The sequence below is a fragment of the Lupinus angustifolius genome, chromosome LG07, assembly GCF_001865875.1.
Source record: "Lupinus angustifolius cultivar Tanjil chromosome LG07, LupAngTanjil_v1.0, whole genome shotgun sequence".
Lineage (NCBI taxonomy): Eukaryota > Viridiplantae > Streptophyta > Magnoliopsida > Fabales > Fabaceae > Lupinus > Lupinus angustifolius.
The window spans coordinates 18,574,560-18,592,232 of NC_032015.1; the positions used below are offsets into that span (position 1 = coordinate 18,574,560).

General features: G+C 29.9%; 1 protein-coding gene across 1 annotated transcript; it reads left to right on the plus strand.

Annotated features, from left to right (window-relative positions):
- Positions 13,604 to 15,237, plus strand: LOC109352610 (probable glutathione S-transferase). Its single transcript, XM_019594733.1, has 2 exons — positions 13,604 to 13,983; positions 14,694 to 15,237. Exons 1-2 carry the CDS (start codon positions 13,663 to 13,665, stop codon positions 15,045 to 15,047), a joined length of 675 nt encoding a protein of 224 aa, XP_019450278.1. The 5' UTR covers positions 13,604 to 13,662; the 3' UTR covers positions 15,048 to 15,237.

Consider the following 17,673-nt stretch of genomic DNA (forward strand, 5'->3'; position numbering starts at 1 on the left):
AAATATATATATATATATATATATATATATATAAAAGTAAATGGATACAAATCAATAGTGTAAATCTATATACTATTATTTTAAAGATTTATAAATAGATATTACATTATTTATCATTTATTTGTATTACTTTCTGAAAAGTGAACAATGATTAACTATCAATAGTGGATGATACATGACAGTGTATAAAACTCATACATTGTTAGTATATAATTTTTTCTATATAATAGAGAAAAATATGTAGGCAATAAAAATATAAGAATTTTTTACATTATAGTTACATCATCTACTATTCATATTTAATAATTATTTTTTTTAAATATAAGTAATATAAATGAAGGATATATCAATTTCTAGATTGTATAAATCTTGATAGTGAGATGAATATGTTGTTGAAAAAGTTTGATATTCAAATAAGTGGTTCATGTAATGTAACGCTATGATACGTAGCATTAGATTCTCAAGTACAATGTACATACTACATAGGTAACATGTACATAGAATGTACCACAAATCTACAATGTTGTCTTGCACTTGGTGTACCTCAAGTATTTGAGTAAAATATCACCAAATTTATTAAAAAAAATTATGTAATTTGCTAAAATTGGCATTTGTTGAAATTAAGTTATTCTATTTTAACTCTAATTATTTGAATAAATAAGAATATTTTGGTAACAAATACATTTATTATGCATCAAATTTTGAAGATGATTATAAATAGGACGAAAACAAAAATATTATAAAAAGATGAAAGAAGTAATTGATTCTTGTTAAATAAAAAGAAAAAAAAAATTAGATGAAACTAGTTTGAATTTTTTTAAACTTTTCAAAATTTGCTAGGCTTTTGCATAACCATATGCTTAATCTAAAATCAAAAGCTGATAAGTTAAAGCAGATTTGTTTTTAAAATATAGTAACAAATAAATGTCATGGGAAGTCGTGCAAACAATGGATCTGGCAATAATGTATACCAAACTTTTGCTTCATTTAATAATCATCACGTTCATAACATTATAAAATAGAAAAAAAAATATTTGCTCACACTGTACCAGGAATTTTATACCATTATTCACCATTTATATTTTATTATCATTGATTTTTCATCAAAAAAAATACAAATGAATAATAGATGATATATTAATTGTGTATAAATCTCTATCGTGATAGTATATTCGTATTGCACTTTATAAAATATTCAAGTGCAATTGATTAACCATCCTCATTCTAAAATTACTAATTGCTATTGCAGATTTGGGTAATGTCCTCAATTAGTTATGCCTCCGCTCCAATGTGTCTTTGACCCAATAAAGTTACTTCTTCATTTCTTGACTAAGGTGGTAAAAATTGGTTAATCAATTAGATAACTTTTAGAATACTTTTAAAGAATTGATAAAAATTAGGTTTGAAAACAAAATTTGAACTTAGTAATTCCCTTTAATTTGAAGAGTAAATTTGTCTTATCATAATAAACATAAGGTATAAATGTAAAAATATATCACTTTTTTTTTGTTTTTGGCATCACTTGTATCTCCATTACTGGAGAGGAGTCTCATTCGGTTTAAGAGAGTGAGTGCATTAGGAACTATGCTTAGAATTCAAGAGGTGAAAAGGGTAGTTTGGTGATTACAAGATGTAACCATAGTTTTATTTTATTTTAGTTTGAATCAATATCATTTTCGTTATAGAAAAGAGAAGTACTATAAAAATTAAAGAAAAAGTAAAATATAATATTAGATCATTTACATTTTTACTCTTAAAAAGGAAATTAAAACAAAACTTCTCTATTAAAGAACTATGACACAAATGATTAGATTATTGATCGTGACATAAGCTTATTTGAGATCAATTAAAGAACTATGGTCAATGACCTATATTTTGTCCATAAAAAGAATATTATAAAATATATATCAATCAAAAACACTAATATTTTGTGTATCTTAAGAATTACAATATTAAAAATATAGAGAAAATGGATTCTGCAATAACAATAGTGTAATATTGTAAACTATTTTTACATCATCAATATATATTATTGTTTTAGTGATTATCGAATGTTAAGTGAGAAAAAAAAACAATACATTCATAATAAATAAATGAACTTTACTTTATTAACATATAATCCTTTAACTTCAAGTAAAATTAGTCAAATCATGCAAACCTACGTTAGTAATGAGTTATAGTGGGGTTGGAAAAAAAATACTTGTAATTATAAATCCGAGAGTAAATGACATTAGTTTAAGGTAATTGAGTTGCAGTTGAATGTGTTACTTTCCTTGCAAGGCTTTCCCTAGTCACAAAACTAACACATTTGTAGTTGAATGTATCCTCGCACTGGAGGCAATCCTATCCGAGTCGGAAACATCCATAGGTACGTGGGACTAACTTTTCAGCGGACATTTTTTCATCCACAAGACTCGAACCCGAGATCTTACTTAAGGGGAATCAAGCATATACCACTTGAACTAACGTTCCTTGGTTCACATTTTCTCCTTTGCTAATGATTCCGGTTGTTCCAACAGAAAATTCAAACCAGAAAGTTAATATATATATTCTACCAACGGCTACAACTATGTTCTTGTGGACAAAAAAATTGAAATACTAGAGAGGGAAGAAGAAAAATGAAGTCTCAAGAATTTCGTGTTAGCATTAAAGGCAAAGCTAGCCATATTACTTTATTGCTTTTCCTTTTTTGTTGAATTTTCTTAAAAGTTTTTTGTTCAGCATATTTTGCTTCCTTTAATTTGAACCCGCTCCAATTCAATTCAAGTTTTGAATATATAGAGAGATAATTAAATGTCTTACCTAGTTTAATATATTATGGCACAATGCATGGTGTGAAACATATTAATAAAGAGGAACAACTATTCCTAGAATTTTGAAATTTGAATAAGATTCTCTACCCAAAATAAAATGAATACAAAAGTTAAAGGGGTATGAAGCTTTCAAAACTTGTACATAATTCTTAATTGTACTTCCTTTTTCAAAATAAAAAGAGTCAATGATTCACCAACCGGTACCTTATCCTCATTTTATAATATTATTATATTATCCTAAATAACGTCTTATATATTATTTTATGTTTTATTGTCGATAAAAATGTGTTATATCGATTGTGTATGAGACGTAATTTGAAATAACATATTAATATTATTATCATTTAGTGTATTAAAATAGATTAATTGACTCATTCAAAAAGTTATATGTTAAGCACTTACTGGATATAAGAACGTGAAAATGGGTTATCGTTTTAAAAATGGATTTTCTGGATTGCTCTTCTATTGATATATATCATCCACCCCAATTTCTTATTTTTTAACACATAATCTATTTCTTAAACATTTCAGTATAATTATATAACACATTGACATTTTTTTTACTTCTCATGTATAATATATAATTAAATCTATTCTTAAATCAATTTGATATTGCTGCCCTAATCACTTGCATCATTTTGTAGCATTTTATTTTACATACATAAAAAGGTTTCTTTCTTTCTTTTCTGGATCCTTCTCGATCAATTATTTTTTGGACGCAAACGCAACCCTAAATTCGAAAGCTAATCTGATTTCAAATATCGATTGAGCTTACTTTTGAACCTGAACTTGCTCCTAGAATAAATTAAATAAAATGCATACATATTTTACATAAAATTTTCTCAATATTATTATTATTATATATATGCAATTTAACATAAATTATTTTCCCACAAAACTATGCAAATGAAATTTACCATTACCACTTCCACCTCCAACAAATTACAAATGCCTTTTTAGCACCATCATATAATTTCCTCACATTCCAAGGTACTCATTTTCCTTCTCTCACAATTCAATGTACAATTTGTTATCATGTGCTTCATTCTCCTTTAAATAGTTATAAAAACCATTTCGTACCGGCCGGTTCAACCGAAAAACCGGTGAACCGGGTCCCTAACCGGTACGGTACAGGTGTTGAACCGGTCAAGTATCAAAATCGGTCAAAACTGGTTAAAAACCGGTCAAAACCGGGGAACGGCCGGTATTTTACTAAACCGGCCAGTTTATACACATATTTTTTTTAAAAAAAAAACTTAAAAACTTAAAAATCAATTACAATGTCACCCATCTTTCTAACTCTTCTTCAACCCTTTTCAAGGCACATACTTCCAAGACATACTTAGATTACATCTTTTGTTTCCGTAACATTCGTGTGTAATCTCAGTGACATTTGTGAAATCTTGGAGTACTGTCTGAAGATAGGATTCGGTAGAAAAGTATAATATTCATATGAGACAACTTTGACTCTTTGGTGTTAAATATGAAAACTCCAAATTTATTTGTTTTGTAGAGTGAGTTGTGAACTTATGTCATTTATTTATATTTTGTGGTTGTTAAGTGATACTTTTGGATTGATATATGTTTTTTAATTTAGACTTTGAATTTGTTAAAGACTTAAAGTTGTTTATTTATGTGAATTTTGAGTAGATTATAAATATGGATTATAAATTTGAGTATCTACCTATTTGAAATTTTTTTGTTATAGGTGGTATGTCCGGTTTAATCGGCATGCGGTTTAATTACTGAACCACTGGTTGAACCACTGTACCACTATACCAGTACCCTAACCGGTTTGATAACCGGTACGGTTTTAACAACACTGATTTTATTAATTCATATGTGATTGTTCAGAAAAATATTTGATTGTTAAATTTTTAATTTAAATATTTTTTTTAACAAATCATAATCAGTAGTACATAAAGTGATACACCATATGAAATAACAGATATACTCTCATATTTAGCTATAGGTAAGACATCTCTTTCTTGAATTTGCTTCTTACAAGTAAGAGTATTATTTTTCAGTTGATTTCTTGAATTTGTTTATATCAATTTTATTATCATATGCAAGGAGGACAATTGGGTGCATTATGATGGCTTCACTTTTCTTCCAATGTCAAAAACAGTTTCACATGTCAGAATATGACATGCCCTTATTTTGAGTTATTGCTTGTTTATTGCATTTTTTTATATACTACATATTTTCCTATCTTATTTTAAAGATTTTTGCTACTTTTACTTGAGGTGAGTAATGCTTATCAGCAAATTGGTCAATTAAATTATCAAATTGAGGTATCATAAATAAGTATAAAGAGTTGTTGAATCCACAAAGACTTACTTGATACTTGCTTTTCAATCAAAAATTGTTATTCTAAGTTGGTTTTAAATTGGGTTTTGGTTGGTTTGATTTTTGCTAACTAGTAACTAATTGATTAAATGAAATTATTGGAATAAAGATTATGAGATTGAACTTTACTACTCACTATCCATACACACTTGATTCAACAACATTTTTTTTATTTAGCTATGATTCTTTCAAAATAAAGGGATATCAATGGTATTAAACGATAATGTCTTAGTCAATTTAGTAGCTCATGAAATAAAGCTCTTTTTCTAGCAACTCTACTCATAAGATGAAGAATTATGATTCACAAAACAAACATTTATCTCTAACAACTATGTTTGTGAAATTGAGTTTTAATGCAACACCTAATCGTCAATGTCTTAGTCATATTAGTAGCTTATTAATATAGTTCTATGTCTAGCAACTATACTAACAAGATGGAGATTTATGAACCGTTAATAACCTCTATGTCTAGCAACTATGTTAAAAATTTGAGAGTTATAAATAATTGAAATAACTCTGAGTCTAGGAACTATAACAACAACATGCATAATAACAAATTGATATAAATATAAGTCTAGAAATTATACCAATATGATGAGTTGAAATACTTAGAATTTAAATGAGGATTTCTCCATGCATTTATGATCACAAATTCATACAAAAAGGTTATCGATCTTAAAGTAAACATTAAACACATAAACAACTCATAAGAATCAAATCATACCGAGTAAGCATAAATTTGAATCAAAATATGTACAACAAGTTCATATTTGATTCAATCCCAACAAGGAATAAATTAGCTAAACAATGTCATGGTAACTAAACGCAAAGCTAAAAAGAGAAAAACTAAGCACACAAGAGAAGAAATTACTTCCTCAAATAGCATAGATTAGTTTCACCTAACCCTTTTCCATTACTTCTATACCTCAATATGAGCTAAACTACCATGAGAATTAAGAAAAATCGAATACAAAATGTTCCTACCCAAATGTCTATTCTAAATTTCTAACTTGATCCCATTTTAAAAAGTCTAAATAATGCCTTTTTTGCCCAACACAGAGAATTTGTTGTGCGCAATGCTTCATATGACGAGTCTCAACCTTTCAGGTAGCCAAGTTGGGCAAAATTGCCCAATTTCGCAGCCTTCACGCTCAAAGTAGAAGAAGTCACGCCCAGTGTTGCAAGCCACGCCCAACGCAGCCTCGTGCGTCCAAGAGTCACGCTCATTGTCGTAAGACACGCTCATCGCAACCTGGTGCGTCCAAGAGTCGTGCCCAACCAATTGTATCCCACGTTCAATGCAGCAATAGTGCTGTGAGCGTAGAAGCCAACCTCAAAATAGTATTTATAGGCATTTAGACCATTTCAATTGTACACACTTTTTGATATTGATTTGTAATACTTCTTTTATCAGTTTCTAGGGTAGTTTAGCTTATTTTAGTTATGAGATCAAAATGTAAGTATTAGAAGAGATAATTTATGCTCATTTGTGTGTGGTTCTATCACCATATGAATTGTGATTTATGCTTATCTTATTTACACCCTGTGAACATGAGTAGCTAAAACCTTATTGAGATTGAATGTAACATGAGTTTGATGTATATACACTGATTCACCATTAATTCATTCACTATTAATTCATTAAGTTTTGATTATATTTGAGTTATTATTTACTTTATGTTTGCTTTAAGTTTGATCATCTTATTGCATGATATTTAAATAAGTTGTTTTGACACTACGCCAGAATTGATATTTAACAATGCTCATTCAACATCCCTTGGGTGTTGAATGTTGTTAAATGTAAGGCATAAGAGAATTAACAACACTTATTGAACAAAATGTTGTTAAAAGTGTTATCTTTTGTTATCTTTAACAACGCTTATTGAAGAAAGCGATGTTAAAGGTCATATTTCATATATTTAACAACACTTCTTCAATAAGCAATGTTAAAAGTGTTATATTTAACAACGCTTATTGAAGAAAATGTTGTTAGGTGTTATCTTTAATAATGCTTATTAAAGCAAACATTGTTAAATGTGTTATCTTTAACAACACTTATTGAAGCGTTGTTAAAGGTCATATTTCATATATTTAATAGCACTTCCTCAATAAGCAATGTTAAATGTGTTATCTTTAGCATCGCTTATTGAAGAAAACGTAGTTAAAAGTGTTATCTTTAACAGCGTTTATTGAAGGAAGCGTTGTTAAATGTATTATATTTAACCGCGCTTATTGAAGCAAACATTGTTAAAAGTCACACTTCATATATTTAACAACACTTCTTCAATAAGCGATGTTAAATGTGTTATCTTTAACAACACTTATTGAAGAAAGTGCGGTTAAAGGTGTTATCTTTAACAATGCTTATTGAAGAAAATGTTGTTAAAACTTCATATATTTAACAACACTTCTTCAATAAGTATTGTTAAACGCTTGTTTTAGTGAGCAGACATCTTTTCAAATTCAAAATCAAAACCTCACACAATAATACATATCACTCAGTTTATTATTTCTCTTACTTTTCTTCCTCTCCATATGTTACATTTTTTTCTCTTTTGTTTTTAGTTTATCTCTTCAAACAAGTTATCGATTTATGGTTTTTCTCTTCAAGCATAAAGTAAATCGATATCTTATTTTAGCTCACTTAAAGTAAATCATTATCTTATTTTAGCTCATTTATTTCTCTTCACTAATAGTATGATCCTTATTTGTTGTGAAGTTATGCATCTATGATGTTCTAGGTTTTTGGCTATGGTGAAATTGGAGGAGAAAGAATGAACAATTTGCATAAGATCTCATTACTCTTATGTTATTTTATAATATTAGAATCTGTTAAGGTTGAATGTAGTTGAAGTCGTTGGTGATTTAACAAATCTATTGTAAATGTGATGGAGTTGGACATGTTTGTCATGTGTTTGATAAAATATTTGGGAGAGATATTGTCTTATTTAGAAAGTAGACATTTAACAACGCTTGCTTTAGTATGTTGGGGATGCTTGAAATATATTATTGTGTTAGTCCCACATTGTCTAGTGTTGAAATAGAATAGAGTAACCAATGTTATATATTGGACTCAAGTCCCTTGTTATAATGTGCACCAAATATAAGCACCAAATAGAAACACCCTATGGGCAGGTAGGCCCATGGGTGTGCTAGGATTTGTAATCCTTATTCTCTAATAATATATTGGTAGCCGTTCAACGCTCTCGGGGACGTAGGCACAGTTGGCCGAACATCGTTACCAAATTCTCTTGTTTCTTCTCTTCTATTTATTATATGCCCTTTATTTGTTTGCTTGTGGCTAACGTTGTGCAACGATCGCTTCCGCTGCACCAAAAATTGGTATCAGAGCCAATTGGTAGATGGCTCTTAACCCAGATGTCAGATAATGGTTAAAGAGGATGAAGGCGTGATGGCTAGACAAGGTGCGTCAAATGTACAAGCAAAGATAGAGTAGATGAGTTGAAGGAGAAGGAAACATGGCGGGATTGTGGTGTGGGCGATGTATGTTTGATCCATAACCCCATAAGTTCATGTATTGGGTTAGGATCAAGGTGGAGATAGGGACTCATGTGTTGAGTCTAACCCAGAGACAGATGTTGACAATATCTCTCTAGATGTTGAGAGAATATTCTCATTTGAGATGAGAAGGGAAATATCATAATGGCATATATGAGACGTCATAGTGAAGGATGTTAATTGTTAGCAGATACACAAAAACACAAAGGCACTGACTGGCTTTGATGTAGGGTGTAACATGTGCATTGGCTTTAATGCAAATTTGTAACACGGGCATTGGTAGAGATGCAGGGTGTGACATGGGCATTGGCTTGGATCCAAGGATGTGGCACGAACATTGGTTAGCATTGACACAAGGTGTGTGTTATGGGTATACTCCTTATGGTGGAGTGTGATAGTTCTTCTGAACTAGTATTGTCAGAGTAGACAATGGTGGTAGCGATTGAGACTTTTCAAGGAAGCTCCAAGGTTCAGTTTGATTGAATATTGAAGAAGACGATTGTTGATAAACTTTTGTGTGAATGTTCCAATATATCGAAAGACTTCCTATCAATATGTGGCTAGGCGACGTGTTCCATTTGATGGCGGTACGGGAAGCTGCACTACAAGTTTGGAGAGCTAGGCTCTTGTAACATTGTCAAGATATTCATAAGGTCTTTGATGCAGGGGAGCAGTTAAAGAGAATTAGACATTGAATAAGGTAGAGTCATATATTCGCTAAGGTGGAGACTCTTGTGTAGATCTCATAAGGATCAGATATTCGTCTATTCAATCAAGGTGGAGATTGTTGGGGATGTTTGAAATATGTTATTGTGCTAGTCTCACATTGTCTAGTATTGGAATATAGTAGAGTAACCAATGTTATATATTGGACTCAAGTCTCTTGTTATAATGTGCATCAGATATAAGCACAAAATAGAAACACCACATGGTAGGCCCATGAGTGTGCTAGTGTTTGTAATCCTTATTCTCTAATAATATATTGGTAGCCGCTCAGCGCTCCCGATGATGTAGGCATAGTTGGCCGAACCCTGTTACCAAATTCTCTTGTTTCTTCTCTTCTATTTATTATATGCCCTTTATTTGATTGCTTGTGACCAACGCTGCGCAACGATCGCTTTCACTACACCAACACTGTAACCGTTGTTAAATATCTACATTCTATCGTACTACAAAAAACGTTGTTGAATATAACTTTATGTACTATTGCACTCACATAGAAAGCATCACAAAAACATTGTTAAATGACAAATTTAAACGATGTTGTTTTGCTATTCTAGCGTAGTGTGGTTCTTTCTTGCATTATTATGAACTTGCATAACTCAACAAGTAGCACATTTGCTAGACATAGACTTGTATTATTTACTATTACATGCATTTTACTTATCTAGACATAGAACTAATATTATGATTTTATAACTTTCAAACTAAATAGTATGTGTTACTAGACATAGAGATGTATTTGAAGGTTTATAAAACTAAATTTTATCATTGTAGTTACTAGACATAAATATACTTTTGATAAAATGCTAGGACGGACCAAGACATTGATGACTAGCACAATTGACGTGTCTTCAACCCTAGCTCCTTTTATCATTGTATTGTAATTCTAATTTATTGTGTCTTCAGAAAAATAACTCTTTAAATCGTAACTTAAAATAATAATTTTTAGTTGAAAGATTACTATCTAACAAATCCTTGTGGATACAATAATCCTTTATTCTATATTTATTTGTAACACCAAAATAATATTTTTATATACTTATTTGTCTGTTAGAAAAAAAGCATTTGATCAAATATTTACTCTGATTACCTTGATTGCATGTATCAGTTTTCTAAGGTGTGGCAAAATAATTGTTAATAAACTTTAAAAACTTCAAACAGATAGAATCAATTTTTTCATTTGGTTATTTACTAGCGTTTTCTAAATTAATTATATCATACAATCACGTGAACCATCACTTTCTTTCTAAATTCTCTACTCCACACATAAATGAAAATGTATATATGTAAATTATTATATTTGATATTTATAGTATATAAAAATTGTATAATCAATCTCAAACAATAGGAATATGAGTTAAAAAATATGTATATATCAATAATTTAATAAGAGATAAAGATAATTTAATATTTCGTAATTAAAATTGTTATATGTAATTTTGTATGATTGAAATAACAATAAAGACGTCAGAATTATCTCACGTATATATTCACGACTCTCAAACCTTTTCTTCTCATTTGTGACCCTCCAAAAACTAATTCTAAAACATAGCTTGAGGAAAAATGAAACTTCGTATTGAAAACTTGAAGTTTAAACTATATTTATAACTTAATTTCTAAATACTCTTTTTTTCCTCAAAATTAACCAAAGCCATTAAAAGACAGAGAAAATAATAAGATCTGAAAATTGTATTTAATTACCGGTCAATGATCATATATAAAAATTATGTATACTATAGTTAATTACAAATTTTTTAAAATTTATGTACTGACTGTGTAAAGTTTTTTATATTGTCAGCACATTATTCATCATTGATTTGCATTATTTTTGTTTGAGAATCAATAATGATTAATATGTCAATAATAGATAATTTACTGACACTGTAAAAGAATACTTACACGTATACATATTAGACAAATGTCATTATAAGTTTATACCCGTATTCCTTATTAACATATACACCTAAATGGACTCATGAGTAGTGGGGGGACCATGATCTTATCCATTGTGATAATTTATTATCTATTTTATTTTTAATTCATAAAATAAATGACATTTTGAAAAATAAGTCCTAGGATAATTAATAATTTCTCCTTACAAATGGGAAAAGAATATTGAAAGGGCTGAGATCCTCTCCAGTACTAGAAGGTCCAGTACTGGAATGTGAGGTACAGATTTAATTTCATCATTTAAAATATTTTTTGTTAAAAAATACTTTGAAATCTACACTATTTAAATCTTTTTAAAACCACATGTCATAATCCTATGTGGTACTAGACCCTCTTGTAATGGAGAGGATCCATTTTCATACTGAAAAGGGTATCAAGCCGTGTAGGGATGGGTAACTCTTTCCAAGTCATCCCCTCATTTAGGAAGACACATCTCTTATACCACAACTTTATGTTACTCAATATATCAGAGGTGTGATTAGTCAAAAAAAATTTAATGATTACAATTTTAATTTAAATAATTTTTTCTAACCAATCAGAGTTGATAATATACAGAGTGATACAAAAAGTGAGACATTAGATATGATTCCCTCCTCAATATACATTTTTCTTATAGGAATGAGATAATGTCAAATATGTTAGTTTTTGTGTGCATATTTGTTGGGTTAGACTTTTCCTCTTAACCTTGGGCCATACTGGGCCCATGAACACCCTGTTTATGATTGGCCCAAATATTTTTTTTACATTCATAAATAATATATGATAAATATGATATTGTTTTTATTCTTTTTAAATCAATTGTATTATCGGTAATTATTACTCTACGCATAAATTCATTATATCATCATATGATTGATGTATAATTAATACAAGGTCTAATCTTGGGTGAGCAAAGTAAGAGGCCGTTAAAGTTTTATTTAAAAGTTGATCTCAAAAAATATATTAGATTCATGGTCCCGAAAAGAAAGTGTATTTTTTGATATATAATGTGTACTTATTTTTATTTTGACCTCACAACTTGTTTTGAACTGTAATTTTTATTCAAACTTTGGCATACAAACTTGTGGTAGAAGTTTGTATTCTTTAGGTGACGTGACAATCATGTACAAGCGACATGATAGATGAATATGTCACGTCAATAACGTACTTCTCTAAATTGTTCGGTTGATCGAACAAAACCTAAAAGTGTCTGGACCGGCACCTGACAGTTTAGTCCGGTCATGACATGACTTTTGGACCGGGTGGAACAATACCCTATCAAAAAATTGCACCTTCCCTTATACATAGTCCTTATCTAATCCCCCAGGACCTATTAATACAAATTTTTAAGATTAAATAATCTTTGAACTCAAAATTAAATGATGTTTGACGAGAACCAAACCTAAACAGAGAAAATGAATTCAAGTTTGTAGTGATCACAATTTGAATACACAAAATAATAATAGACTCAAATATTCAATAAGCCTAACTCATTGCAAACCCTTCAAGTGACCTCTAATTTTGAAGTTATGCAATTTCGTAGAAGATAATGAACGACCTCAAAGTCAATGTCCACATATAAGTTTTGTCCACAATGTCCACATATATTGACCGGTGATTTCCAATACTTTTACAAAAGTTTTGATTGATGAGTCATGTCCACATATAATATCATATACAAAGAATTGTTCAAATTCCAAATTTATCATAATAGTATATGATAAATTATCTCCTCATTCAATTAAAATTGTGACATTTTTCCTAGGTATTCTTTCATGAAATACTATGTGTGTTATTTCATTAAAATATTGTTGACATATCAGACTATTATAGGTTGGCAAAATTTAATTTATTTCCTTAAATTAGAAGATATTTTATTCTTTCTAAATATATCCACCATAATATTACCTCATAAACTACCATTTTAAATTATCATATATCATTTAATAACTATTTTAATTGCTGACGTAATTCATTACATCACTCATTAACCTTTGTGTACTTTGGCATCTTTTTCTACAATCAATATTTGTTTATTTTCTCTTTTCCAGATCCTTCTATTCATTGTGTAATCCAATATAAGCAAAAATCAATTTGTTATTCTCAACATGGTGCTACATTATGCTGAACTTGTATTTTTATATTTATTTCTTTTTTCTTCAACTTGTTCTCCAAGATTTGAAATCTAATAATATAGCATATTCTAATTGACCACGTGTACGCTGAACAATGAATCTAGCTCTATATAAATGCAATCAAAGTTAGGAGTCACATACCACAAACAAGTAAATTGTTAACAATTATTTGAGTCAATAATCAAAGTGTTGTGATGGCTGAAAATCAGGGAGAGGTTAAGCTTTTGGGAGTTAGGGGAAGCCCATTTGTTTGTAGGGTAGTGATTGCCCTTAAACTTAAGGGAATTGAGTATGAATTCATAGAAGAAAATTTGGGTAATAAGAGTGATTTGCTTCTCAAATACAACCCAATTCATAAGAAGGTTCCGGTGCTTGTTCATAATGAGAAACCTGTTTCAGAATCTCTTATTATTGTTGAGTATATTGAGGAAGCTTTTAAAGGTAACCCTATCTTGCCTACTGAACCATACCAAAGAGCTTTGGCTCGTTTTTGGTCCAAGTTCATTGATGATAAGGTAATTTTTCGTTAATTTTTACCTAATAATGTTGGATACAAGGTATTTAAAGCTAGTTTGAAAGCATATAGAGAAAATATGAGGTATTAGGCATATTAACTCTTGGGTCATTTGGTAATAATATGAGTCTATACACAATCCCTTTTGAGGAGGATAATGATTTTTTATGAGCTTTTTTGATACTTTTCACTTGTAATGTTTGTAAGCCACCAAAGTTTTATAGTGAGATCATGCATATAATCTATATGTATCTATATTTCATTTTATCTCAAAGAAAATTGTGTGATTCATTTTTATTGATATATAACATTCGAGCCTTAACATCTAACTCTTTTGGACCTATGAGTATGTCACCATCCATGCTTAAATACACTTCTAGTATTTTATTCCTCTAAAAGAAATTTTTGTGACTCGAACTCTTCATCTCATAGACTTGTAGTCATAAATTTCATTAAGTCACTGAAGTTTATAAAGTCCCTAACATCATGAGTCCAAGTCGCGGAAGCTTCCTTTTGGAGGAATAAAATATTATAATAATATTTAAGTTTAAAGGGTGATATATTTAATAAATTCATGAACCCATATATATCATTGAAGACTGGGGTGTTACAGTTCCTTTAAACGAATATAATTTTTTTTATACTACACATTTGATTATTCCGACTTATAACATGATTATTACTAATAAGTATTTTATTTTGTGAGATCAGGTTTTTGCAGCTGTAAGAAAAGCTGTTTTCACCCTTGATGAAGTAGAACGTGAAAAGGGTGTTGAAGAATCACTTGAGGCTCTTCAGTTTCTTGAGAATGAACTAAAAAGCAAATTCTTTGGTGGTGATGAGATTGGCTTTTTGGACATAGCAGCTACAATAATAGCTTATTGGGTCCCTATATTTCAAGAAGTTACAGGACTTCAAATATTCACTAGTGACAAATTTCCCAAACTCTATAATTGGAGCCAAGAACTTATCAATCATCCAATTATCAAGGAAAGTTTACCTCCTAGAGAACCACTTTTGGCTTTTTTCAAAGGTCGCATTGAAGCTCTTTCTGCTTCAAAATAGATTAATTTTGGGTACTAAGAATTTCTAAGAAAAAAATGTGTGAATTTCATTACATGTCTTGTCATTTGAGTTATGTTGTTGTTTGAATTTCATGTCAATTTGGTAACATGGGATGTCTCCCAAGAGTATTATCATGTTGACATTTTTGCTACTCAGTTAATAAAATATATTATTGTATCTTTCTTCCCTTTATTAAATAAGTTTTTCTAGTGGAAATTTTTTGCATAATAATCATATTATAAAAATAATGTATACTTTAGTTACAAATGTCATTATAAGTTTATAACATGCATACTAGTTGTCTTCCCAAATGGACTCATGAGTAAAGGGGACCATGATCTTATCATTGTAGATTATTTTATTTTGAATTCATAAAATGGATGGCATTTTGAAAAAAAATAGTACTATTAGAATACTTAATAATGTGTTGTTACAAATGGAAAATAATGAAAAAGGGCATCGAGCTGTGTAGGGATATGCAACTCTTGTCCCATATGTTCCCCTCCTCAAATATATATATTTTTTTCTTATAGGGATGAGATAATATCAAATATGTTAGGTTTTATGTGCATATTTTTAGGGTTAGACTTTTCCTTCAAACTTTAGGGTTGAGTTTTTTACTATGCTAGATATCACCATTAACAATAGTCATTCAACCACTTTTACTATAACAGCATTGTTAAAAACAAGGCATGAGATCATCAATAATGCTCATTAAAGCAAGCATTGTTACATTAAATATATGAATATAACTTCAACAACGCAAACATGAACAACACTCTTGAATTAGCACTAGCTTGAATGATTGTTATTTAACAACGCACCTTTAAAAGCGTTGTTAATTTACATCAATTCAACAATGCATGAGTTGCTTAAAGGAGCATTGTTGAAGATGTCATATCAACATTGCTCTCTTCATTATGTATTGAAAATGTCATATCAACAACGCTCCCTTGAGTGTGTGTTGTTGAATATTTCATATCAACAACGTTCTCTTAAATGTGGATTGTTGATTGTAGCCATTACCTATCCATTTGAATCTATATATGTTGTGGTTCACACTAATGTTTTTAAGTTGTGTAAGATATTTGATGTTTTCTTCTCAACCAAACACGGTAATGGGTCAACTGTTTCTCTATGCATATTATATTCAATGATTTGTATTTGTCTAATTAGTTATTGTCTATTTTATTGTCTCCTTTTATAACTAGTCATGACATGCAAAGCGAAGAAGATATGAGGAAGAAAAAACAAAGAAACCGAAAAGAGAGCAGTACACGGCATAAAAAAGGAAAGTTTTGTTGAAGTTACAAAAAAATAGAAAAAAGGTCACTGCCTACTACCTTCTCACACACAAAAGTTAGCTTTTGCATTCAAAATTTATGGTCTGCTCTGATTAATAGTAACAACTTAAAGTATACTCTTAGGATTTAGTTGTTTCATTATTCATCTTGTATTATTGTTGAATGTATTGTTAAAGTATGAAGAATAGAAGTAAAGGAGAAGAGATGAAAGTGTAGAGAGAAAGAATAAAAAAATTGAAGAAGTTTTTGAGTGAATTCTATGAGTTTCTATTCTTATAGTTCATTGATAGTTAAAGTAGGTACATATGGCTATTTATAGTAAGTCTTACAAAACTAATAAACTGATTTTTAAATTACAAACTAACCCCCCTCCCATGATTCTGAAATCAATCAACATTGATAACCTCAAGTATCTTCAAGTTGAAACACCCTTCAAGCTATGAACACTTATCTGTTTTCTAAATTCTTTGAACCTTCCAATCCTCAAAGCTTTAGTCATCATATCTGCCAATTGCATCTTTGTTTTGCAGTGAATCAACTTAATCATGCCTTCTGCTACTTGTTGCCTTAGGTAGTGACATTTTGTTTCTATATGTTTACTTCTACCATGAGAAACGTGATTTCTTGCAAAGTCAATTGCAGATTTGCTATCAACCAAAAGTTCAACACCATTTTCTTCCTTAATGTCAAGTTCCATAAGCAAAGAAGACAACCATGAAGCTTGGCAGACTGCTGAACAAGCAGCTATATATTCTGCCTCACAAGTTGATAGAGCAACCACCTTTTGTTTCTTGGAGCACCATAAAATTGGAGCACATGCAATTATGAATACGTATCAAATGGTGCTATTCTTATCCAATATGTCTCCACACTAATATATTTTTTATAATCTTGCATCGTATTCTTTCTATACACTTCCTTATATATTGACTTGAACATTATAATATCTTTTTAGTTATTCACTCATATGCTTACACACCACATTGAGACAAACATATTGCCCTAGAATCTATGAGCTCAACTTAAATGAGCTTTGAGGCGAACCAAACTGAAACAGAAAAAGTGATTTAAAATTTGTAGTGATCACAATTTGAAGACACACAAATAATAATAAACTAAAATATTCACTAAACCTAACTCTTTGCAAACCCTCCAATTGAACTCTCCTACATTTTATCCCATACCAATATTTGATCTCCATAGTGTGAAATGTGGATATGTGGTTCAACGTTGAAGAATCATTTAATTTTGAGTTTATGCAATGTGGATGTGTATGAGTTTGAAGTCAATGTTCATATACAATAGTTGACCAGTGACTTTCA